This window comes from Leptopilina heterotoma, unplaced genomic scaffold (assembly GCF_015476425.1).
Source record: "Leptopilina heterotoma isolate Lh14 unplaced genomic scaffold, ASM1547642v1 Lhet_68, whole genome shotgun sequence".
In the NCBI taxonomy this organism is placed as follows: Eukaryota; Metazoa; Arthropoda; class Insecta; order Hymenoptera; family Figitidae; genus Leptopilina; species Leptopilina heterotoma.
In genome coordinates this window covers 2,307,683-2,335,050 of record NW_025111157.1, presented here as the reverse complement: position 1 = coordinate 2,335,050, position 27,368 = coordinate 2,307,683, and the positions used below count along the sequence as shown (strand labels likewise).

Below are 27,368 nucleotides of genomic sequence, written 5' to 3'. Positions count from 1 at the left end.
TCAATTGTTAAAACGTTGAAAACTTTGATAAGAGAAAAGCGAGAGAAGCGCAGGGCGCCATTTTCCTTAAGCTCTGTTCATATCTCAAAATGCTCTCGCGCATACAAATATTTTACTTTCCCAACTCTGAGAATAAGTTTAAATCTGTCAATTACTCAATTGTCAAACGATCGCCGCAAACAATCAACAAAATAAAAAGATCGCCACGAACATACAGATAGGATTAATAAAATGTTCATAATTTAATTAATAATGGAATAATGCCAATAATCAAGAATTAGCCTGAAAATAGGTATTCGAAGCCACAAAACAAAGAAGAAGAAAAGTAATTACAATTAAGGTAACTAAATTTTTGTCCGTTTTATTAATATTTTGTTTTAAATATCCACAGTATGTTTATACTTTTATATTAATATTTATTATTTTACTTTAAGTATTAAATAACTAGTTTATACTCTGTTAAATCACATTATCCTTTGGTTCCAATCTTACGATTTTTAGTTTGTGTTTTTGCACTGTCACAAGAACAGGTTGTGGGAGTCATTATTTGCTTTCTAAAAGTTTTTCCGTCCTCACATGATAATTCGACAATAAGTGGCTGGTAATTTGTTGGCAAACAACATCGACAATTGATTTCTTGACCCCAAGTCACTATGTTAAATAGAAAAAAAAATCGTTTTTAATTAATATAAATTAAAATTTAATTCGTCAAGAAATTAAAGAAATATTTTCAAAGTAGGAATTCCGTGAATAATAGGAATAAAACAATAATAAATTTATTACCTCGATCAAAAATTAATTACCTTGATCAAAACGCGTTGACGATGAACAGGAACCACGACATTCTGTAAGGCCTTTAAGTGGTTTCAGATTTTTGCAGTATTGAAAGCCTCGTTTTTCGACAACGATTCCAATTGTTGCATTTAAATCTATTACATCCACCATACACATTTCTGTAAAGGGACAAATTTTTTTTATCAATATTTATTGTAAAAATCAAATTATTATATTTATAAATTAAATTTTAAATAATAAATTAGAATTATAGACAATAAACTATAAATAATAAATTAGAATTATATAAATAATAAACTATTGAATAATAAATTATAATTATAATTTCTTTTTAAATATTTCCAATTTTAAAATTAATTTATTTAAAATCATCAAATTGTTGCCAAGAATTTTATCAAAAAAAAAAAAAATTTATAATAGAATTCCTTCGAAAATTTATTTTATTATTTAAGAAAATAATTAAATTCTTGCAAAGAATTTTGTTAAACTTTTTGAAAATTTTTATTAAATTCTTTTTGAAGAATTTCTTTATATTTTTTTTAAATTATGGAGTTTCTTTAATAATTTTAATTAAAAATTATGAAAATAATTGAATTTTAAGAATAATTTCTTTCAAGTTTTTAAAATAATCGTGTTTGTTAATAATTGAAATTAAACATTTAATTATTGAATTTCAATAAAATTTTAGAAAATACCTAATATTGAATTCTTTTTAAAAATTTTATAACGATTTAAGAAAAAAAATTTTTCCTGGATTTTTTTTTTAAATAATTGAATTTTTGCAAAGAATTTTACTATTTATGAATAAAATTGAATTGATCAGAAGAATTTATTAAATTTTTAGAAAAAAATTGAATTTTTTCATAAAGTTTGATTAAAATTGTCTTAACAATAATTGAATTTTTTCATGAAATTTTATTAAAATTGTATTAAAAATAATTGAATTTTTGCAAAAATTTTACTGTTTGAAAAACAATTAAATTGTTTCAAAGGATTTTTTAATATTTTAGAAAATAGTTGAATATTTTTGAATAATTTGATAACAATTTAAGAAAAAAATTTTTTCGTGAATTTTTTTTTAAAATAATTGAATTTTTGCAAGGAATTTTACTATTTATAAATATAATTAAATTGTTTCGAAAGATTTATTAAAGTTTTAGAAAATAATTGAATTTTTTTAGAAAAAAATTATTAAAAATTTAAAAAAAAAGGAATTTTTTCACAAAATTTTATTAAAATTGTATTAAAAATAATTGAATTTTTGCAAATAATTTTACTATTTATACATAAAATTAATTGTTTCGAAGGATTTATTAAAATTTTAGAAAATAATTGAATTTTTTCATGAAATATTTTATAACAAATGAAGAAGAAAATTGAATTCTTTTGTTAAATTTTTTTGGAAAATAATTGGATTTTTGCAATGATTTTGAATTCAACAAAAAAATTGAATTCTTTCGTGAACTTTCTTTGGAAAATAATTGAATTTTTGCAAAGATTTTACTATTTGAAAAACAATTAAATTGTTTCGAAGGATTAATTTATTAAATTTATTAAGACTTTAGAAAATAATTAAATTTTTTCATGAAATGTTTTCAAAATTGTATTAAAAATAATTGAATTTTTGAAAAGAATTTTACTATTTAATAGGTATTTATATATATAATTGAATTTTTTCGAAGAATTTATTAAAATTTTAGAAAATAATTGAATTCAGTGGAAATATTTTATAACAAATGAAAAAAAAAATTGAATTCTTTCGAGAAATGTTATTAAAATTTTGTTGAATGTAATTGAATTTTTGCAAAAAATTGTTCTATTTATAAAAATTAATTGAATTCTTTCGAAGAATGTTATTATTTATAAAAAATAATTGAATTCTAACGAAGAATTTTATTAAAATCTTAAAAATTAATAAAAAAGAATAATTAATTAGTAATAGTTGTCAATTAGTCAATAGTTGAATTTTTTTTAAAGTTTGAATCTGAAATTATTCAAAAATTCATATTTTTGAAAATATAAAATTTTGTAATTTGTATGAGAATAATAATCCGAATATTACGTTCCGCGCGTAACATTTGTTAGTTACTAATAAATATTATTAAATTAAATTTTAAAAAATACTAAATGTTTAAAAAAAAAACTTACTTTCAATATTAAGAGAAGAAGTGTTACATTTATTGCAACATCCATCAATGTAAATAAATTCTTTAGGACAATTTATTAATTCTGGACAAACCATCGGACTGTTGGTGACTAAGAACTGAAATAATTTTTGTTTTTAATTTATGAAAATGCGATATAATTTCTAAAAGAAAAAATAATTTAATACCTGATTATGTTGACTAACACACTCGAAATTTGTGCAATTGTCATTTAGCGATTTCCATTTTTCTCCGGGTTTATAAATTTTTCCTTCGTATCTACATGCTGTTTTTATTATTTCTGGACAACATTTTCCAGGAATCGGTTGTCTTTCCAAAACGAAATTCTCCTCATCGAAGGGATCTATGTCTTTACAGCTTTCAGTGAATGCTTTCAATTGAGGCTGCAATCGGGCAATAATTATAAATATAATTAAAAATTAAATGTAAATTTAATAAATTTAATAAATTTACTAAATTTACTAAAATATAGATAAACTCCCACGAAAAGTTAGTGTTAGATTTTTTTCTTGGGTAAAAAGTTACTTTTTGTGCTGATGTAAATTTGAAAACAGTTTTTGAGTTATATTTTGGATGTTAAGAAAAATTGAACCAATAATTTGTGGTAGTAATTGATTCTATTTTTGTATTTTTACTCCAAAAATTTATAAATAAGAAGAAAATACTTACAGAACCATTTTCCAAATGACAAGTGTAATTAACACAATGATCATCGGATTGCCAATTGTCTCCAATATTTTTTAGATCGTCATTAATGACACACGCAATTCCGACACATTCGCCACAACAGGAAATACTGGTATTCGATGATGGTCGATATTCATATCCTTTGTCACAAACTGTATTACATTCTTGCTTCACGATTTCCTTCTGCAGTCCATTTATTCCATTGGAACATTTTTTCAGGACGCAAACATCCTGTGGATTTGGTGTCCATTTTTCTCCATCCTGAAAAATTCATCATTAACTCACAATTAATTTTCCTTTTTAGAATTTTGATTTAATTTTCTTGAATATATTTTCTTGAATTTTCTTAAATATATTTTATGTAATTAAACAAAAAGGGTAAAAAATAAATAAAATTATCAGTTATTTACTCACTTTGTAAACTTGATTATTATCTTTACATGCAGTTTTTTGATAGACAGGACAACATTCGTATGGAAGAATAACTTCCTCAAGGACGAATTCATTGACGTCTGGGTGATCCTGAATTTTCGGACATTCCTTCGTCATGCATTGTGGCATGGGCTTGTAATTTACAATATCACACGAACATGTCGTACATTTTCCATCTCTCCATTTCTCTCCAATTTTCTTTGGCGTAATGCTTTCCACAGATGAATTTGCATTTGAATCGAAAACCAAACATAAGTCCTCAGGCGGTACTAAAAATCAAAATAAAATAGTTATCGATTAATTATAATAAATGTGCTTTAATTCGTTTGCTTCTAAATTATTTTCTTTACAGAAAATAATTCTAGATTGAAAAACGAAATTTTTCTAGAATTTTCAACTAAAATTCTTCTTTAAGTCAAATTTTTAAAATAATTTTCAAAAAAGTTCTTTTTGTGTAAAATTCTCTAATATTCTTACCACATTGGTGTAAATTACAGCAAGACCCTTTTTGTTCAACGGATTTAAAATATTTTGGACACTCCTTAAATTGTGGACATGTTTCCGGTTTGCACATTTTAGACGGTTGCGGACAACAACCAGAGTCGTCTAAAATACGCACAAAACCAACTTCTAATTCATCGTCGAATAAAATTATATCACTCAAATCTGGACACTGCTCCTTTGGTTGACATTCTGAAAAAAAGTAAAATACACCAGATTAAATAAAAATAAATTACGAGATTAAATAAATGTACCGCGTCTAAATAAATAAAAGTAAACGTGAAATAAATAAAATACGAAATGCAAATAAAAGTCAATTACCGCAAATAAATTTCTGACATCCAGCAGGAGTTACGCTCGTTTTTAAAATCTGTCCAAAGCCACAGGTTGGTTTTTGTGGTTCTTCACACAAATTAGAACCTTTGTTTGGAACTGATGAGAGAAGAAAAGAAATTTAGTAACTATTTTAATTCATGATTAAATGATTTAATTAAATCATTTAGTTGAATTTAAGAAACATAGTGAAAAATACCGCAAATATATTTCGAGCAACATTCATTTTGTGATCCTGGAACTAAAGTGGACACGTAATTCTCTTGACAAACTGTTGTAACGCATTCGGTTTTCTGGCAGGTGACAGCTTTCTTATTGCAAGTGCATTTAGTGCATTTATCCGGATACCAGACATCACCCTCAACATGTCCCTCGTCATCGCAACTTAGACATTTTCGTCTCGAAATACAGGTTCCATTGTGCATCACCTCATTCTCCGGACAGTAACAACCTTCAGATAATTCATTGGGGCATTTTTTCGGTTCCAACGAGCTTATACTTTCGCAAGTCTCGACACATAAGTTCCCACACGGTCTGTACTCCAAGTCTACGAAAATTCAGAAATATTATTAATTTATTGATTTATTTATTATTATTTATTATTCAATTTATTATTATTATGCAAATTACAAAATTTTTTATTTTTAACTATGAATAGAATAGAAATTAAAAAATTGAGTATTCTTACCAGAAGGACACGAATATGGACACAAATCTTTACTTCTCCATTTCGGACAAACCCCGGCATGATTACAAGTTCTTGCGTAAGCTTCGAGATCATTACAAATATCTCCGTTATTACAGAAAGTCTCCTCACAAGATATTAAAAATGGTTCTGGATCCACGAGGCGATGACACTGTCCAAATTCCAATGAATCTAAAAGTTTTTTACACGAACTGTTCTCGGGAGATTGCGAACATTTCTTCTGTTTACTTATACAATGATCGTCATTGATCTTCAAACTCGGTGGCAAATTCGTTGCCTTCCAACTTAATCCAAATTCCGTGACGTCTTCTGTTATCTAAACAAAATAAAAAATCCATTTTATTGATTTTTCTAATTTTGCTATTGTTTTTGTTGCTCTAACTTTCGTTTTGAAAATTTTGAAAATTAAGTTTTTATTCTACGACATAGAGTAGAGCGTAAATACAATATTAAGAAATGGAAAACTAATTACATTTCCATTTTGCTGTTTGAAATCGTCGTCCTGATTTCCATTGCAATCACCACAGAGACCCTCCATTGCACCTCCAAAAGTTTGCGACGGCAGTCTGATTGTAAAAGCAAAATCGTGCTCGATGCAAACGACTTCCAACTGAATTGCTGGAATTAACAAAGTCACGTCGTTTGCCAGCGATTTCTTCAAATTCAGTCCCAGTGCATTGTAAGGTAAATCATTAATCAGTGTTTCGTCAATAAAAATTAGGAACTGAAAGAGAAAATATGATTACTTATTATTTTATTATATTTATAATATAATATTTGTTTCAATTTTATTTAATTTCAAATTAAGTACCTGCTTCAGGTTCAGATCCTTTTTAATCTGTATCACGTGAGATTGGTACAGAACGGTAATTGATTCTGTACAAACACCAGAATCGCAAGGCTGTTTCGTGACAAGAATCTGAAAAATATTCATATTTTAATTATTACAATTTCTTATTATTTCTTGATTATTATACAATTAGCAAATGCTACGCGGTATTCCATGTATTATTATTTAGTAAATTAAAAAATTTTATATTTTCAAAAATAACCATCAATTTTTAAATTATTACTCAAAAATTTTGAATAAAATTTGCCGCAAGAATTTCATTATTCTCATGAATAATAAAATTCTTTAAACCAATTCAATTATTTTCACTACAATTTTAATAAAATTTCTCGAAAGAATACAATTATTTTTAAAAATATTAATTAAATTCAATTATTTTCAAAAATTTGACTATAAATTCGATTATTTTCAAGTACTTGAATATAAATTCAATTATTTTCAACAATTTTCATGAAATTCTTCTAAAAAAATTATTATTTTCAAAATTTGTAATAAAATTCCTTTAAAAAAATTCAATTATTTTCAAAAATTCAGATTAAATCCTTCGAAACAATTTAATTATTTTTATCAATTGAAAAATCCTCTGCTAGAATTAAATTATTTTCATAAATAAAAAAATTCTTCGCAAGAATTAAAATAATTTTTATAAATAATAAAATTCTACAAAGAAATTCAATTATTTTCATAGATAATAAAATATTTCGGAGGAATTCAATTATTTTCAAGAATTTTAATACAAATTCAATTATTTTCAACAATTCTAATAAAAAATTCTTCGAAACAATTCAATTATTTTTATAAATAATTGTAAAATTCTTGGCAAGAATTCAATTATTTTTCTGAATAATAAAATTCTTTTGAGAAATTCAATTATTTTTAATACAATTTTAAATAAATTTCAGAGAAAAAATTCAATTATATTCAAGATAATTTTAATGAAATTTCTCTAACAGGTTCAATTATTTTTAAAAATTGTAAAAACATTTTTCTAAACAATTCAATTGTTCTCAAAAGTTTTTAATAAAATTCTTTGGAAAATTTCAATTATTTTCAAAACTTTCAATTAAAATTACTATAAAAAATTACATTATTTTTACGAAATTTAATAAAATTCTTCAAAAAAAAAATGTAATTATTTACAAAAACTCTAATAAAATTGTTTAAAAGAATTTAATTTTCTATGAATAATTTTAATATAATTTAATTGGAAAATTGTTAATTACAATTAATAATAAACACGATTATTTTAAAAACTTAAAAGAAATTCTTCTTAAAATTCAATTATTTCAAAAATTTACAGTAAAAATTATGAAGAAAAAATTCATTACTTCAAAGAATTTTAATAAAAATCTTTCTAAGAATTAAATTATTATCAATATAATTTTAATTACATTTTCTCGAAAGAATTCACTTATTTGTAAAAAGTTTAATAAAATTATTGAAATAAATTCAATTAGATTCAAATTTTTTTATTAATACTTTACAAGAATTCAATAATTTTCAGTGTACATCAAAAATTTAATTATTTCTAAAACTAATTGAATTCTTGAACAGAATTTTATTAAAACTTTTTTAAATAATTGAAACCCTGACAAAAAAAGTTATTTTTTCTGCAAATAATTGAATTTTTGCGAAATTTAAAAAAATATGTGAATTTTTGAGTCAAATTTTATTAAAATTGTATTTAAAATAATTGAATTCCTGTAAAAAAATTTACTATTTATTGATATAATTGAATTCTTATGAAGAATTTAAGAATAATTTAATTTTCTCTAGAATTAAATTAAAATTGTATTTAAAATAATTGAATTGCTGCGAAAATTTTATTATTTATGAAAATAATGGAATTCTTGAATTGGATTTTATTAAAAGTTTTTTAAATAATTGAATTCCTGTGAAAAATTCAATTATTTTTTAAAATAATTGAATTTTCTCGGAGAATTTTTACAAGATTTTTAAGAATAATTGAAATTTTCGAAGAAATTAATTAAAATTGTATTGAAAATAAGTGAAATCCTGATAAGAATTTTATTATCTTTATAAAAATAATTAAATTTTTTACGAAGATTTTCATTATTTATAAATTGACTAAAGAATTTAATTAGAATTATTGAAAATAATTAAATTCATCATAAAATTCAATTATTTTCTAATTTTTTTATAAATACTTTACAATAATTCAATGATGAAGTATCAGTACATTAATTAAAAAATTTTAAACATTGAAAATGAAAAGTTATTTAAAAAGTTAGGAAACAAAAAAAGCAGAGAATAACTTCAAACTGTGAAGAGATTATCGGAATACAACGATTATTAATATAGAAGATTTCTTAGTAAGAATTTTCTCACCTGATAAGTGTGGCTACTAGGTTCTTTTTTAACACTATTAACAGCGTCGCGTGACAGAACAAAAGTACAATTGCCATCGAAAACAAAATTCTTTCTGTCGAAAGTGACGAATTTTGTGTTACCAAATCCGTCACAAATGCAATCTCTGCATTCGGTTGGATGCACACAGTCCTCACCATTTCGAACCATTCCCGCAGGGCAAAAGCAACCGGAGAAACAAACGCCCTTCATTTTTGGACACGGATCTACTTCTTGTAAAGTATTACAACAAATCTCGCACTTGTGTCTAAAAAAAGAAAATTTTACGTACAAATCTATTGTTTTCATTTATTTCTTAATCTATTTTTTACTTTTTTTCTGAATCTAATCTTCAGAAATTGTTTCTTCTTTCAATTTCATAAATTTACCTGAAACAATCATGGTGAACAAGTGGAGCTCTGCAATCAATTTGGCAATTATGAATATTTCGCCAATTGGAGAGATCAATGTCCTGATCACTGGCTTGGCACTCCGTGACAAATGAGGTCATTATTCGACATCGGCAATCGTCGAAAGTCGAATTACTCTGCAAACAAGTGCAAGCAGTTTCCAAACAGCGAGAAACAAATTGATCCAAATTCACAACTCCGAAACAAACAGCCATTGAACGGTCCTTCACCGCATTACACATCTTCCAAGCTTTCTCCTGAACGTCTTTGGAACACACCTGAAAGTAGAAATTCAATATCTATTCAGCAATTTCAAATATAGGCAAAGAATTTATAATAAATGGCGTTAAAAAAAATGTTTGAGGCAAAAAAAAGAGACGTTTTTTAAAGCAAAAAAAAAATTTTTTTTTTTTTAAATCACCTGCAGTTCACATTCCGGTGTACCGTCAATAATCCAACTGTTACCAAAATCCAAAGCTCCTTTAGCCTCCGTTCCATCTGGCTTTTGTCTATCATTATTTAAATTTCCATCGAAGAATCCACACAAACCGTCAACTTGTCCGAATAATTTCACAGAAATTCCAATTTTCACATTCGAGTTTGAATCGAATATCACCCAGAAACCATAGCGATAGGATATAAAGTACAACACATCACCAACTCTCGATATTCGGTAAATTCCACTATTTTTATCGTTAAATTGTTTCATCTGAGTTGGAGTGAATGCAAAATCATTTATCATTGTATGCATGTCGGGATAGAGTATAAATAAATCGTTGTCCATAACGATTACTAAATCCCTTTCGCAAGGTCGATGATTTCCTGAACACTTCTTCTCCACTGAAAACAACGTTCATTAAATATCAGTGTGATCACAATTTTCAGTTTATTTCCCTGACAATGAACTTTTATTTTATTTATTAATTTTTATTGACATTAAAATTATTTTTCCTGTCAAAATTTATTTTACAGAAAAATATAAAAGTTTATGGAAAATGAGTAAAATTTATGAATTTTAATAATTTCTAGAAATTATAATTATTTGTGAATTCAATTATTTTCTATAATTTTCAACTAAACTTCATCTCTAAATAAATTATCTATATTAATTTTTAATAATTTTCCGAAAATTCTTTTAGAATTCAATTATTTAAATACAAAAACTCAATTTTTTATAATAAATTGTAACTGTCCGTGTTTTTCTCTTAAGGTAAAATATATTTTCAAAGAATTATAATAATGAAATTCTTACAATTAATTTTTTTAAAAGTATTTTACAATAATTTTTGAAAGATTTAATTTAATTATATTTGGTTTTCTAATTATAATTATGTACAATTGAAAAATTTCCAAACAATTGAAATTTGGTAAAATCTTTTAAAAATAATTGAATTTTTAAAAAATATAAATAAAAATAATCAAAATTTTTTAAGAATTTTAATTATAAATTTTTAATAAGTCTAAAAAAGTACATTTTTATAAATTTCTATTCACTTTGATCGAAGATAATTGAATCAAAAAATTTTGATGAAACAATTCTAAGAATTAGTTTTTAAAAATATTTTAAAGTAATTTTTCGAAGATAAATGAATTTCTTAAAAGAATTTTTGTATTTATTTAAAAAAACTAATTAATTTTTTGATGAATTTTAATGAAAAATTTTTAACATAATTTTTTTCTCCAAAATATTAAAAATGATTCTAAAATATTATTTTTTGTGTGTAGTTGAATTTTCGGAAATATGTAATGGATAATTAAAAACTTTAAATAATTAAAAAAAATTACATTAAATTTATTGAGAAAAATTAATTCTCTAGAATTCTTAATTAAAAGTATGAAAAGTTCAAATTTTCAAAGATTTTAATTTGAAATTCATTTTCAAATCAATATGTATTAGAAAATTCTACGAGAATTCAATTATTTAACTAGAAAAACAAATATTTTATTGAACAATTAAATGTTTCTTAAAATTGAATTTTCATAAAGAATTTTATCAACAAATTTTTAAATAATTGAATTCTCTTGACAAATTTTAAAAAATAATTTTATTTTTCGAGAAATTTGATGAAAATTACATTAAAAATAATTGAAATTCTGAGATGAATTTTATTATTTATGAAAATAATTGAATTCCTTAATAGAATTTTATTAAAATTTTTTGTAAATAATTCAATTTCTGCAAAGAATTGTGTTTTTTATTAAAATAATTAAATTCTTGGGAAAAATTTTTGGAAATAATTGAATTTTTACCAAAGAATTTTGTTATTTATTAAATAATTGAATTGTTTCGAAGAATTTTCTCATTTATAAAAATAATTGAATTCTTGCGCAGAATTTTATTAGTGATGAATTTGAATTTTTAGGAGAATTTTATTAAAATTTTTGTAAAGAATTCAAATTTTACGATGAATTTTATTTTTACAAAGATAATTTCATTTTTGTCAATTATTTGTTTAAAGTTTTTGAAAATAATTAAATTTCTGCAAAGAATTTTTTTATTTATGAAAGTAATTGAATTATTTTAAAGAATTTTTTTTTAAATTTTTGGCAATAACTCAATTTCTACGATGAATTTTTTTTTTTAAAGATAATTTTATTATCGTCAATGTTCAAAGTTTTTAAAAATAATTGAATTTCCGACAAGAAATTTATTATTTTTGAAAATAATTGAATTCCTGTGATGAATTTGTTTTTTTATAAAAAAATAATTAAATTTTTGGGTAAAATTTTGTTAAAATTTTACGAAAGGGCTTTAAACCTGTTAAAAATTTAATAAATAAATAAAAATTGTTGAATTTCTTTAAAGAATTTTATTATTTTTGAAAATAATTAAAATTTTGCCAAGAATTTTATTAAAATTTTTGAAAATAATTGAATTTCTCCAATCATTTGTAATTGCTTTAAAATTCAATTTGTTTTAGTGTTTTTAACTAAAATTCCTTTATAAATCCATTATTTTTAATAAAAGTAGTCAAATATACTATTAAAAAATTTAACTAATTTCAGAAGAATTTTAGTTTTTAATTTTTTTTAAATCTACGTTTTTTTATATTTCTAATAAAAATCATTTAAAATTTAAATTTTACAAAATTTTAAATCAAAATCTTTTAAAGTTCAACTACTTATGAAAATTGTAAACGCAATTCTTTTAAAATTGAAATAATTTTGGAATATTTAAGTCAAATTAGATTTCAATAATAAACACAATAACTTTAGAAAACAACAATGACTTTGGAAAAATTCGGTAAAAAGAGAATTCTTACCTGAAATATACCAACGATTGGCGTAACGATCTCGCGCTAAAATATGATTGCAGATATCAAATTTGTATTCCATATTGTCGAAAGTATTGAAAGTTCGGCCATTAACTTTACAGTCGACTTCGGTTGGCGGTGGTGGTCGACAAGTATATCGTGGACAATCCTCAAATTTGTACATACTCATTTTTTCGAAAATTATTTCATAACTCGGCGGACATTCAATTTTTGGACACGTCTTCGGCTTTTGTCCTTCGAAATCGGGTGGCGGTCGATTGGAAATGCAGGAGAATTGAGGACACTCGATGTCTTGTTCTAATCTGAAATTTGTAATTTCCAAATTACGCGCTCTAAAGAACGGTATATAAGAAGCAGAAAAAGAAATTTCTGTCTAATTTCAAAAAATAGAAAATTATTACTCTTTATCTTTCTCCTCTCTATAATTGCTATTTCCGCCTTTTACTCCTCGATTATCGTCTTTTACTCCTCGATTGCCCCCTTTAACGCCTTTAATTCCTCCCTTGACTCCGTAATTTCCTCCCTTCGTGCCCTTCACTCCGGAATTTCCGCCTCTTTGTCCATATCGATATTCCGCATATCTGCTTGTATATTTATTGGGTCTTCTTATTTTTTTCTGAACCACTTTGTAACCCGGTGGGCACGTTGGTTTTTCACACTCACCCTGAGGAGCTATATACAAAAAAATTGAAATAAATTTATATATTAAGAAATTTTTTTTAGAATTACTATTATATTTACGAAATACAATTACCAATTGTTGTTTTCACTGCAATTGTCGTCGCCAACGGCGTCAAAGTTGTGGAAACTGCACAATTTTTCTCATCGTCTGGACAATCTTGAATTCCGTTGCACCAGGATGTTTCATTGATACAAACATTACTTGTGGGACAAAGTCGAGTGCCAGGTGGACAGGGTTTACAGACACATCCACATAATTCTGTGACGATTGATTGGAAATGTGGTTCCTTGCAAGGTTCACAAATTTTCTCACGACAAGTTGGAATGCCTCCCATCGTGCACAGACACTCCTGACAATCTTCCGTTTCATAAACCGAACCAACTGCGTATCTACAATTAAAATTAAAACATTTTAATATTCAAAATTATTTAAAATCGTAAATTAATCACGAATTAATTTACTAAATCTATTCGTTAATTTTCACTATATTGTAATTATTTTCTTAAACTTACGGCATGTGTCCAACAACACAAGGACATTCGTCATTTACAACGCAATTCTCTCCGTCCCACCAAAGTGAATTTGAACAATTACAATTTTCCTTCGTTGAAACATTAATTCCAGAACAGACATTGCAATTTACATCCGGCGGTTTTGACACTAATTTCTCGAGTGGTTTTGAAGTTGTCACTATAGCTGAAATCCCAAAGAAAATTGTTGTCATATTCAATGGTTTTTATATTCTAGTAAACAAAAAGTAAACCAAAATAATATAATTACCATATGGTACGAAACATCCTCGAATTTCAGCTTTGAGACCAATGTGATTGTGCCACTTGACGGGATGTATTCTGAGGAATCTCGCATTTAAAGGACGAGTGAAATAATTTGTTTTCACAGAAATATCGTCGATATTCGCCAAGAATAGTTTTTCATTGGAAAAATCGTCAACAACTGGATTCCATTGTTTACCATCGATACTGTAGAATATTTTATAGGCAGTTGTCCAAATATTATCAGCTCCTTTAGTATCGACACCAGTTATATTTTTCGCTTCCAAGAAATCAAATTGAACAAATTGTTCCAAATTGTCCAATTTTGCTCGCCATATTCCCACAGTTGATAATTTTAAATTTGGCAATAATTTCTCGTAAGACGACGACGAAGTTATTTGTTCATCCGACATCATTCCATTATCCAAACCCATTGTATCGTTACAGACTGAAAAGTATATTTTACAAAATTAATATTTTTTCCAATCATAGTATTCCAAAACTATTCAATTCAAAACAGAAAATTTATTTCAAACTACTTATTTCTAAATCAGGACTCGAACCAGTGAAAGTATTTCAAAATACAGACTTTACGGACCAAAAATTGAAAATTCCGGACCAATTTCTGACCAAAATTTAACCAAAAATTTAGTCCGAGTCAAATAAGAGAAAATTTTACTTTAAACTATAAATTAAATTTTATCATAACTATAAAACATGAAGAAATTGACCACTCGAACATTGAGTGTTCGATTTCTTCATATTTTATAATAATTAAAGATGCAAATTAATAAAATTATTATTTTATATTATGAGAATATTGTAATTCTTCAAAATTATTTTTATAATTTAAATTCAATTATTATTTTCAAGAATTTTTAACTAAAATTCTTCTCTAAATCGATTATATTTAATAATTTTCGAAAAAGTTCTTTGACAATTTTGAAATCCATTTTTTTACAATATTCAATTTTACGAATTTCAATTATTCGTAAATTCTTCAATTAAAAATAACATTAGAAAATAAAAACTTCAAATTTTTAAAAATAGTTAAAATTTTGCTAATTTTTAAATTAAACCTTTTCTAAATTCAATTATTTCTAAAAATAATAATATTCAAATTATTATGTAAAATTATAACTAAAATTCATTTATAAATCAATTGTTATTAGAAAATTCTACTAGAATTCATTTATTTAAATACAAAAATAAATAATTTATTGATTGAATGTTTCTTCAAATTGAATCTTCGTAAAGAATTTTATCAAATAAATTTTTAAATAATTAAATTCTTTCAACGAATTTTAACAAAATTTTTAAAAATAATGAAATTTTTCAGAAAATTTATTTAAAATTAAATTAAAAATAATTAAATTTTTCAGAAAATTTATTTAGAATTGAATTAAAAATAATTGAAATTCTGCGAAAAGTTTTATTATTTGTTAAAATAATTGAATTCCTAAGAAGAATTTTATTATTTTTTAACATAATTAAATTTCTGCAGTAATTTGTAATGCGAAAAATAATTTATTGAAAATTGAATGTTTTTTAAAATTCAAATCTCATAAATAATAATTAAATCAACAAATTTTTAAATAATTGAATTCTTTCGACGAATTTTAACAAAATTTAATATTGTATTAAAAATAATTGAAATTCTCCGAAAGCTTTTATTATTTGTGAAAATAATTGAATTCCTAAGAAGAATTCTATTATTTTTGAACATAATTAAATTTCTGCAATAATTTGTAATGCAAAAAATTAAATTATTGAATAATTGAATGTTTCTTAAAAGTATAATCTTATAAATAATTATATCAACAAATTTTTAAATAATTGAAATGTTTCGACGAATTTTAATAAACTTTTCAAGAATAAATTACATTTTTCGAGGGATTTGATTAAAATTGTATTTTGAAAATAATTGAAATTCTGCAATGAGTTTTATTGTTTATGAAAATAATTGAATTATAGCAAAGAAATTTACAGAAAATTTGTAAATAATTGAATTCCTGAGAAATTTTTATTATTTTATGAAAATAATTAAATATTTGCCTAGAATTTTATTAAAATTTTTTAAAATAATTGAATTTCGGAGATGAATTTAATTATTTCTAAAAATAATTGAAATTTTGACGAGAATTTTTAAAATTTTTACGGACCCAGTTCGAGCTCTTCAAAATAGAAAATTAATTATCTAAATAGAACAAAGAAATAAGAATCAAAAGCGAAAAGATTATAAATATTATCGAAAAAATTGAAAATAACCTGGAGGAATTTCCGTTCCAATGAAAATAGTATCAGTGGTAGTTGCCATTATGTTTGTCGGCTCGGATATTTCTTTATTGTGATTACAGCCGAGTAATTGTGCTCGGATAGCGATTCCTTTGTGCCACGTTTGCGGAACTATCCGAACAAATGAAGCCTCAATCGGTTGATTGAAAATCTGCTGAACCTGTTTTACTTTATCAATCGGTCCTTGAAAAACAAATGGATCTCCGTTTTTATCGATTATATACGAGAACACTAAACCATTTTCAGAGTACATTAAATGATAGCTTGTCACGTATTTATCATCTGACGAGCTTCCTTGTAAAATAATTCCATAAAGTGCCTCTGGTTTCGCTAATTTAATTTCCAGCCTAAAAATAATAAATTCATAATAAAATCATAATTCGTAAATTTTTTAACTGAAAATGGAAAAGTATTTATAATTCAAAAACCTCAAAAGTATAATAAAAATTGAAGGAAAAGAATAATAAAAATTGTCTCACGGACCATTGTTTCTTGTCAAGATATTGTGGTTGCCAATTCTTTAGATTTAACGGATCCTTCGTCGATTTGTCCATTAAAACCGAATTTTCAGGTTTGTGAGATAAACCTTTGGAACTACTCGCAGCGTATGATAGAAAATCTTTCGGCACTAGTTTCGTCAACCAAATATAATTTTCCTTTTCACAGACTTTCGGCGGAGAGACTGTACTCGTTACAATTAAAGTCGTTTCTCTCTCAGTGGTCGGTGACCTGTAAATAAAATCTTTTAATCTTTTAATTTAATAAAAAATTTGTTTAAAAATGTGACGAGCTCATAAAAAGTACCCAAAAAAGTACATCACGTCATATTTTTTATAGAAAAATTTCTTACGTGGATTCACTAAGATTGAGGCAACCCAAAAGTTCAAATCGAATCGAAATTGCATTTGACCAACTTTCAGGTTTAATTTTGACAATTTTTGCCAGAATCGCATCATCAAAGACAAATTTACTGGTAACAATTGGACTGTGAGTTCCTTTAAATAGCTTAGGAGTATTTAGACTCGTCTTCAATGGTTTAAAATTTTCAATATCTCCGTCCGGCGAATAGAAAATATAGAACGATTCGACAAATTCTTTATAAAACGGACTTCCTTGAGTAATTATTCCATAAATTGCTGTCGCTTTAGGAAATTCCACCGAAATCCATTGATTTCTGTTCATTTCCCTCGGAGACCAACTTCCTGTTGAAAATACAGAATAAATTCAACAATTAAATTGAAAGAATAAGAAAAAAATGACTAATAATTAATTATTAATCTAGTAATCAAAAATTCAATTTCTTTCAATTAAATTGAAAGAAAAAGAAAAAATGACAATTAATTATTAATCTATTAAGTAATAAAAAAATTAAAATTAAAATTATTTACCAGCGGAATGATCAGAAACTTTATTATTCAATATCGCAAACGATGGTTTGTACTTTTCGCTCAAAATGCTGCTGGACTTAAATGCTCCACTGGGTAAAGGATTTCTACCATTAACGAGAGGAATAAAATGCGCCTCATCGCAGTGCATTGGAATTTCCGTTACATTCTCCACACACGAGGATTTGTCACAAGTATAATAATTATTTATACATTGACATTTTTCACAGTTCGATTCATGAACGACCATTCCAGGTTTGACGAGTTCCTCTCTATGCGAGATACACGGACAATCGGAAATACTCACACAAGTAGTTTTATCACGCCAGAATTTATTTGCTGGACACAGCGGTTCATCAATCGGTGTGCAACCTGAAATCGATTTAATTTCCAAATTAATACATTTTTTAGATAAACTTAAAAAATAACTAAATAAAATAACTAAAAAAATTTAAATAAAAAATTACTCACCTGGTATACAATCGGAAACATCATTACAAATTCCATCCTTTTCCAGAGAATGTCTATAATAATCGCAAGTCTTCGAACACTGTACAGCGCATTTATTCCAAAATTCACCTGGTTTACATATTTCTGTAAAAGAAAATTCGTTTAATTAAAAAAACAAGTTTATTTTTGGAAAAAAAATTATTTACGACGCGCTGTCAAGTACCTTTTTTTGGGAGCATTTACTAAATATTAAATTAATAAAATAAAAACAAATTTACTAAATAAAAAAAAAAATTAAATTAAATTTACTAAATAAGTGAAATTAAAAATTTCCTTACCATAACCGACAGTTGCAATAGTTTCTTTAACGAAAATCTTTTCCGTTGTTACGTTAAAGGAGCATTCGGGTCTTATTAGAAGAACACTCTTTGGCCAATCGCAAATTTGAGTTTGAGGATTGTAAAACATATTGGGACCACAAGTTTTTTCTACTAATTTCGTTCCATCTACTTGAGGAACGCACTGGTAGAATAAATGACAATCGGTTGGATGTATTTGATTTGGTCGATTAACATCACACGTTGTTGATATCTGAGTCGTCGTCGTCGTCGTTACAAATTGCGTCGTTTCTAACAGGAGAAAAAAATTTGTTATTACCTTTTTTCGTTTTATCACAAAAATGAGTAAAATAGTAAAATTATCATAAAAAATTAGTAAAAAATGCAAATGGTCTAAGCAGGCATCACAGTTGGTCCCCTTTTTCCCCTTATTTCAATTTTTACACCTTTTTCCCTTTTTTTGCTGATTTGTCCCCTTTTTCACCTTTTTCCAATCAAAAATAAACAAGTTTCTCTTTTTTTGAAATATTTTTCAAATTGTAATCATAAAATTTAGATTTAATTTCAATATTGAATGAATTTCATTAGAAATTCTAAAGAACTTAAATTTGTGCAAAAATTTTCAAAATTTAAATAATTCTGAAATTAGTTAAATTTTTTAATATATTATATATATATTTAATAATTTATTAAAAATAATGAATTTATCGGGGAATTTTAGTTAAAAACCCAAAAACAAATTGAATTTTAAAGCAATTACAAATGATTGCAGAAATTCAATTATTTTCAAAAATAATAAAATTCTTCGCAAAAATTCAATTATATTAAAAAATTTAAAGAAATTCTCATCAAAATTTCAATTCTCTTTATAAATAATAAAATTCTTCTTCGAAATTCAATTATTTACAAAAATTTTAATAAAATTCTTGGCAAAATTTCAATTATTTGCAAAAATTTTCTACTTAAACGTTTAATTATTTTCATAAATAATCAAAATCATCGTAAAATTTCAATTATTTTTAGTACTTTGCAATAATTCTATTATTTTCACATATAATCAAAATCATCGCAGAATTTCAATTATTTTTATAACAATTTTAATCAAATACCTCGAAAAATGTAATTATTTTTAAAAATTTTATTAAAATTCGTCGAAAGAATTTAATTATTTAAAAGTTTGTTGATAAAATGCTTTACGAGAATTCAATATTAAGAAACATTCAATTATTCATTGAATTATTGTTTTGCATTACAAATTATTGCAAAAATTTAATTATGTTAAAAAATAATAAAATTCTTCTTAGACATTCAATTATTTTCACAAATAATAAAATTTTTCGCAGAATTTCAATTATTTTTAATACAATTTTAAATAAATTTTTTGAAAAATATAATTATTTTCAAAAATTTTGTTGAAATTTGTCGAGAGAATTCACTTATTTAAAAATTTATTTGATAAAATTCTTTAAGAGCATTTAATTTTAAGAAACATTCAATTAATAGATTATTTATTTTTGTATTTAAATAATTGAATTCTAGTAGAATATTCTAATAAAAATTGATTTAAAAATGAATTTTAGTTAAAATTTCGCAAAATTCGCAAAATTCGCAAAATTTTAACTATTTTCAAAAATTTTCTACAATTAAATGATTTTCAATATCTACTATTTTAATAAAATTTTCTAAAAGAATTCAAATATTTAAAATAAATTTAATTATTTTCATAAATAATAAAAATTCCACAGTAATTCAATTATTTTCATGAATAATAATATTTTTACAGGCATATAATTATTTTCACAAATAATGAAACTCATCGCAGAATTTCAATTATTTTTAATACAATTTTAATCGAATTTTTCGAAAAATCTGTAATTATTCTTAAAAATTTTTTTTAAATTTTTTGAAAGAATTTAATTATATAAAAGTTTGTTGATAAAATTCTTTACGAAAATTCAATACTAAGAAACATTTAACTATTCAATCAATAAATTATTTATATTTGTATTTAAATAATTAAATAATTGAATTCTCTGAGAATTTTCTAATAAAAATTGATTTAAAAATAAATTTCAGTTTAAATTTTAGATAATAATTGAATGTTAAAAGCAAAACATGAATTCTTATAAAAAATTGAATTTTAAAAAAGTTTCAAATTAAAATCTTTGAAAATCTGAATTTTTCATATTTTTAACTAACAATTCTGTAGAATTATTTTCTTTTCAAAAAGTTTTTAGACTAAATCGCAGAATATTCTTTAGCGAAAAAGTCAAAATTTTGTCTTGAAATCAGGGAAAAGTCAGAGAAAAACAAAATTAAATTTTTGTAGCAACTCTGATTAAAATCGAATCATTTTTAAAAAATTTTCTGAAAGCTATATATAATAAAAATTTTGAATTATTGCAAGTTGTATAAACTAATAAATTTTTATCCCCTTTTTGTTCCCTGTTTGGGAAAAAAATTCCCCTTTTTGCCTTTTTTGAGGAAAAAAGGTACTGTGATGCCTTTCTAAAATTAATACAAAAAAAAAATACCTTGATTACAACGGCACAAAACGCTAATTTCAAAATCTGCACAAGGAGGTTCAGTTGGCTTGGACCGACAGTAAAGTCCCCTTTCCAAACTGCACTCGACGTCTAATCCTGTTTCTTTTGGAGTTTTGTGCGATCCAACAGTTCGACACTTAATATCGACCATTTCCTCCGGAGAACAGACGACTGAAGACAACTGGAGCTAAAAGAAAGGAATTAGAAGAAGCGTCATGTCTAAAAAGAAAAGAATTAATAGAAGAAAATTATTTACCAGTTCAATTGACGATGGCAATGGTTCAATGTCAAAAACTTTTCTCCCCTTGATAGGAACATCTCTATTTAGCCACGGTGTCCATCCGTCAGTACATTTTCGTGACTCCTCGTTTGGAATTGTTGGTTTTGGCGCAACTGTCGTGCAAGGTTCGCCCTTGCAAATTACATTTCCCCGACTGCAAAAGCAAGTGTGACACTCGTCTCCTTTCACCTTATCTCCTTCTTTATAAGTTACCTGTAAAAATAATCAATCTTAAATAATCCAAATTAAGTCCAAGTTAAATTAAATTAATCTCAATTTTTTAAAAATTTAAGAAATTTAACAATTTTAAAAAAATTTTTAAAAAATTTTTAAACAAATTTAAAATTATTAAAATCAATAAAATCAATAAAATTCTAACCCCATCGATTTCCAAGCAAATAGGATTGCAAACTTCCTTGGGAACACACTCTAAATAACTAGCATTTGCGTAAACGTGTCCCTTTTCACACGGTTTCGTTAAACAACCCTCGACGCAATTATCCTGACCGCACAAATGTGACGAATCTTTCAGTGTAAATAAATTATCACAAGTTTCTTGAGGACAAGTTGAAATACACGGCGAATAAGAACTGCAAGTCTTGTCACATTGAATGGGACACAAACTTTGTGATCGCCATTTTATAGCAACTCCTCTCGAATTACATTCTTGAGCGTAGGCCGACAAAGCAGTGCAAAGACATTCGCAATCACCGCCTGAAAGGAAAAAAATTCACTCAAAAAAAACAAAAAAAAGGTACAATTTTAATTAAAATAAATTGCAATTACAAAAAGAAATTTTCAATCGAACTATGGTAAAATAAAAATTTCCCACCTGAATCACAACCGCAAGTATCGTAGATGCAATTTTCAATATAAGAATTAACATCCACCTCCGAGTGACACTTTTTAAAGAGAGATGACTTTAAAACTCCACATTTTTGAATGGCCCAAACTCGTCGCTCGGGATTTTTTTTACAAGGATCATGAATGTCCTTTGGCTCGGGACAATAGTTATTTTTCTTCCATGAATCGGCGAAAAGATTGGCAGACACCTCCGACACTCCTCCCGAAGGCGTTTTAAAATCGTCTTCGCTATTGTCGTTGAAATCGCCACACAGACCTTTTGTACGCGACTTCCACTTTGGATCCAATCTCACGTACACTCGAGTTCCTGAATCATCGAATAAATAATAAGACTTGATCTCAATAAATAGAAAAATTAATTAAATAAATTAAAATAATAAATAATGTTAAAAATAAAATTATGACAAATGTTAAAAATAAAATTATCACTAATATTAAAAATAAAATTATGACAAATGTTAAAAATAAAATTATCACTAATATTAAAAATAAAATTATATAAAATTGTAAATTTGGAATGTACCTAGATCCCACTGAAGTACCAAGTCCAAATCTGGAACGTCCAAAAATACAAAAAGACCCGCTTGTCTAAATGCAATTCTCTTTGAATTTGTCTTCGGTAATTTCTTTCCTCTCGTCAAAGTAACGGACTCCTGACCAACGGTTAAAGTTATCGATTTCGAACACGAGACTCCGGTTGTTCCGCAAGGAACATTACGAACTGTAATGTCAAATCCTTCCTCTCTACTCAAACTTCCTTTGACTAGAACATAATCGCAAACACCTTGGAAGTCGAATAATTTTCCGTCAAAAGTTTTATAGTGCGAGTCACCCCAGACGGAACATATTCCTGAAATTTAATTTTACAATTAATTCAATGAAAATGATGATTTGCTGGTTGTTTTGTAAATTAAAAAAATTCGTTAGTAAAACATTGGAAGAAGAGTTACCTGGACAAAGGCGTTCGGTACATGTCCACTTGCCAGTTTCACATTTACAAGTATTGCACTCTTCTTGCATTGTTGAACCTTCACTGTAACTCTGTCCTCCGTGATAGCAAGGACAATCTTCTTCCTTGACGCAAACTCCACTCGGTGCGTCTAAAACGTATCCCGACTTACAAACACAACCAGGTTTACAAATAGTTGGATTTTCCGCAATGAATTCGTGCATATTTCGACACGTCCTCAACTCAAATGGTTTACAACTCGTCACTTCCAAATTTAATTTCGAACTGCAGGAGAATTTAATGTCCGCAACTGCCGGAAATTCGTCGATTTCTTCCTTAGTCGCCAATTGACAGTTCCATACACCACCTGTGTTTAAAAAAATAAATTTAATACAAAATTTAATAAAATGTAAAATTATTTTCAATACAATTATTTTGAGTAAAAATTCAATTATTTTCAACAATTCTGATAAAATTCTTCTGAATTTAAATAAAATTTTCCAACGAATTCAAATTATTTTCTAAGTATTTGCTCAAATTATTCGAAAAAATTTAATTATTTTTATAAATTGTGAAATTCATCACAAGAATTCAATTATTTTTATGAATAATGAAAATTTCCTTAGGAATTCAATTATTTTCGAAATTTTTAATGAAATTTTTGGCAAAAATTAAATTATTGTCGAAAATTTCAATAAACAAAAATGTTCGTCGCAAAAAAAAAATTTCTGAATAATTTTAATATTATTTAATAGAAAAATCGTTAATAACAATTAATAATAAACACGGCTATTTTAAAAACTTAAAAGAAATTCTTGTTAAGAAGAAGAAAATAATTCAATTATTTTCAACAATTCTGATAAAAAATTTCAATTATTTTTATAAATTGTAAAATTCTTGGCAAGAATTCAATTAATTTTCTAAATAATAAAATTCTTCTGAGAAATTTAATTATTTCCAATACAATTTTAATTAAATTCTGGGAAAAAATTTAATTACATTCAAGATAATTGTAATAAAATGTCTCTAACAGGTTAAATTATTTTTAAACATGGTAATAAAATTTTTCTAAACAATTCAATTATTCTTAAAAGTTTTTAATTAAATTCTTTGTAAATTTCAATTATTTTCAAAACTTTCAATTGAAATTACTTTAAAAAATTAGATTATTTTTACGAAATTTAATCAAATTCTTCAAAAACAAATTTATTATTTACAAAAACTCTAAGAAAATTGTTTAAAAGAATTTAATTTTCTATAAATAGTTTTATTATATAATTTAATAGGAAAATTGTTAATTACAATTAATAATAAACACGATTATTTTAAAAACTTAAAAGTATTTCTTCTTAAAAAGAAGAAAATAATTCAATGATTTTCAAAATTTAAAGCAAAAATTGTTAAGAAAAAATTCATTATTTATTAAAGAATTTTAATAAAAATCTTTCCAAGAATTAAATTATTTTCAATACAATTTTAATTAAACTTTCTCAAAAGAATTAAATTATTTGAAAAAATGTTGATAAAATTCTTGAAATGAATTCAATTATTTTCAAAAATTTTTGATAAATTCTTTGCAAGAATTCAATGATTTTCAGTAAATCGACAATTTAATTATTTCTGAAAATAATTGAATTCTTGAATAGAATTGTATTAAAACTTATTCATATAATTGAATCCCTGCGAAAAAAAATTTATTATTTCTACAAATAATTGAATTTTAGCAAAATTTAAAAAAAAAATAAGTGAATTTTTGAGAAGAATTTTATTAAAATTGTATTTAAAATAATTGAATTCCTTTGGAAAAATTTTTTATTTATTGATATTATTGAATTCTTTCGAAGAATTTAAAAAAAAAATATTTAAAAATAATTTAATTTTCCCTAGAATGCAATTAAAATTGTCTTTAAAATAATTGAATTCCAGCGAAAATTTCATTAAGTATTTTTAAAAATAATTGAATTCATGAATTGGATTTTATTAAATGTTTTTTAAATAATTGAACTCCTGTGAAAAATTCAATTATTTTTTAAAATAATTGGATTTTCTCGGAGAATTTTTACAAGATTTTTGAAAAATAATTGAAATTTTTGAAGAAATTAATTAAAATTGTATTGAAAATGAGTGAAATCCTGAAAAGAATTTTATTATTTAAATAAAAATAATTAAATTTTTTACGAAAATTTCTTCAGTTTTAGTGATACTTTTAGTGATTCCTTTTACTTTTAGCGTGAGTGACAAACCTGCACAAGTGCATAAATCCTGACCCTTGACTCCAGGTCTTACTTCACGATATCCAGCGGAAAATTCAAGACCCATGTGAAAACAGGGACACTCTCCAATTGGAATACACTCACCGTTGTTGTCCAAAGTTTGACCAACGGGACAATTGCAACCTTCCACGCACTCTTGTCGGCATTCGTGATTAAAAGAAATATCCTCGCAAGTCCTGTAAGATAAAAATCACGAATTAAAAAAATTATCACTACTGTTACGAAAAAAATTACTAACTCGATGGATAAATTAATACCTGGCGCAGCTGTTACCACAGATCTGATACTCTTGTCCACCTGAGCAATGAATTCGGCATTCTTCAATATCGTGGCGCCATAGAATTTTCACTCCTTCGTGGGCACATTCTTTGGCGTAAGCCGAGAATGTCGGACAAAGGCACAATTCGATATTCGTTTCACAAGCACACATATCGTACAAACAGTCCTTGTAAAATGGCTCTGGATCGACACTCCAGTGACAGTCTAAAGATAAAGAAAATTTTTTCTTTTAATTAACTATATTCTTCGAAGACGAAAGGAATAAAATTAATATTATTTATTTTATTTTTTGTTTAAATTAATTATATTCTACGAATTCGTCAGCTTAATCGAAAAGGACTAAAATTATTTATCAATAATTATAATCACCTTTGAAGGTATTCTTCAATAATTGCGAACAATGCGCTTCTGCAGAACTTCTTTTTTGTGGATTAACATCACACGGATGATTGGATTCTTTTTTAACAGTCGGACATTCTTCACTTGTTTTCCATTTATTACCGAATGGAATCACCGTTTGCTCCACATCCCCGTCAGGAGTGAGAAAATCGTCTTTTTGATTCAAGTTGAATGTTCCACACAAACCTTTCGTTTGTCCTAAAGAAAAAATTTAAATAAAAATTTAAATAAAATTTAATTATTTTAAGTACTTTTTGAAAGTATATTATTTAAATTTTACGTTCTCTATGTTCGAATTGATTCAATTTCTAGTCTCACCGTGAAATTCTGGCGGAGCATTTATATAAACTCGAGAGACACCATCCCACCAAATTTCCAATTTGTTCGGCAATCGTGCAACTATAAAAATACTGCTGGCAATTTGAAGCCTCACATTGGCTATTGTAGTGGGAAATTTCGTCACATCCTCCCCATCGATTAAAATTTGTCGATTTTGCTTTAGTTTTATCGCTCTATTCTTGATGCGAATTGTCACTGTTTTCGTGCATGCAGGCGAATCAGAAGTTGGCGATGAAAATCCCATGCTCTTAAACACGAAATTAATATTCACTTGTATGATAACAGGGTTGCCACAAAAATTTAATTTTGTTTTTCCTTGATTTCTAGAGAGAATTTCGACATTTTCATATTCTTATTATTTTTTCTTGAGAACTATATTTTCAAAAATATCAAAATTTAAATCTTTTTGAAATTCAATAACTTTTAAGAATATTATTATAAAACATGAAGAAGTGAATCACTCCGAGTCTTTGAGTCTTCGACTCGAAGTGATTGACTTCTTCATGTTTTTATAATAATTAAATATTTAAGATTACCCAGTGATAAAATTATTATTTTATATAAAAATATTGCAATTCTTACTTCTTCGAAATTATTTCATCATTTAAATTTAATTAATATTTTCTAGAATTTTTAACTACAATTTTTCTCAAAAGAAAAAGTTATTAGCTAAAAGTACGAAAAATTTTTAATTCCAAAGATTTAAATTTGAAATCATTTCAAAAATCAATTATTTCTAAAAATTCATGCTTTAATGCTTTTATCATTAAAATTATTATCCAAACTAATTTTAACCGAAATTCATTATGAAATAAATTTTTATTTAAAAATTCTTACGAGAATTCAATTACACAACACTAAATAATTTATTGAATAGTTGAATGTTTCTTAAAATTGAATTTTTATGCAATTAATTTAATTTATGCAATTAATTTAATTAAAATTTTACAGAAATTTATTAAATTAGAGAATTTTATAACAATTTTTCAAAATAA

The 27,368-nt window shown here is 25.1% G+C and overlaps 1 protein-coding gene across 1 annotated transcript in view; it reads right to left on the bottom strand.

Moving 5' to 3' along the window:
* Window positions 1-335: 335 nt before the first annotated feature.
* Window positions 336-27,368, bottom strand: part of LOC122510448 (hemocytin-like) — a 39,564-nt gene continuing 12,531 nt past the window's right edge. The window contains exons 11-46 of the mRNA XM_043625100.1: window positions 26,353-26,620; window positions 26,005-26,232; window positions 25,614-25,839; window positions 25,327-25,532; window positions 23,085-23,450; window positions 22,658-22,984; window positions 22,103-22,441; window positions 21,650-21,984; window positions 21,247-21,483; window positions 20,979-21,177; window positions 18,445-18,735; window positions 18,128-18,250; window positions 17,660-18,028; window positions 17,122-17,473; window positions 16,755-17,000; window positions 16,245-16,618; window positions 13,984-14,424; window positions 13,716-13,899; window positions 13,276-13,592; window positions 12,923-13,193; window positions 12,510-12,823; window positions 9,668-10,086; window positions 9,226-9,524; window positions 8,819-9,104; window positions 6,431-6,538; window positions 6,092-6,343; window positions 5,602-5,935; window positions 5,113-5,460; window positions 4,902-5,012; window positions 4,557-4,772; window positions 4,062-4,348; window positions 3,630-3,908; window positions 3,128-3,343; window positions 2,944-3,058; window positions 804-953; window positions 336-651 (exon numbers count right to left, since the gene is read on the bottom strand). Coding sequence (XP_043481035.1) covers window positions 470-651; window positions 804-953; window positions 2,944-3,058; window positions 3,128-3,343; window positions 3,630-3,908; window positions 4,062-4,348; window positions 4,557-4,772; window positions 4,902-5,012; window positions 5,113-5,460; window positions 5,602-5,935; window positions 6,092-6,343; window positions 6,431-6,538; window positions 8,819-9,104; window positions 9,226-9,524; window positions 9,668-10,086; window positions 12,510-12,823; window positions 12,923-13,193; window positions 13,276-13,592; window positions 13,716-13,899; window positions 13,984-14,424; window positions 16,245-16,618; window positions 16,755-17,000; window positions 17,122-17,473; window positions 17,660-18,028; window positions 18,128-18,250; window positions 18,445-18,735; window positions 20,979-21,177; window positions 21,247-21,483; window positions 21,650-21,984; window positions 22,103-22,441; window positions 22,658-22,984; window positions 23,085-23,450; window positions 25,327-25,532; window positions 25,614-25,839; window positions 26,005-26,232; window positions 26,353-26,620 — 9,615 coding nt within the window. The 3' untranslated portion in view covers window positions 336-469. The remainder of the gene's footprint in view (window positions 652-803; window positions 954-2,943; window positions 3,059-3,127; window positions 3,344-3,629; window positions 3,909-4,061; window positions 4,349-4,556; window positions 4,773-4,901; window positions 5,013-5,112; window positions 5,461-5,601; window positions 5,936-6,091; window positions 6,344-6,430; window positions 6,539-8,818; window positions 9,105-9,225; window positions 9,525-9,667; window positions 10,087-12,509; window positions 12,824-12,922; window positions 13,194-13,275; window positions 13,593-13,715; window positions 13,900-13,983; window positions 14,425-16,244; window positions 16,619-16,754; window positions 17,001-17,121; window positions 17,474-17,659; window positions 18,029-18,127; window positions 18,251-18,444; window positions 18,736-20,978; window positions 21,178-21,246; window positions 21,484-21,649; window positions 21,985-22,102; window positions 22,442-22,657; window positions 22,985-23,084; window positions 23,451-25,326; window positions 25,533-25,613; window positions 25,840-26,004; window positions 26,233-26,352; window positions 26,621-27,368) is intronic.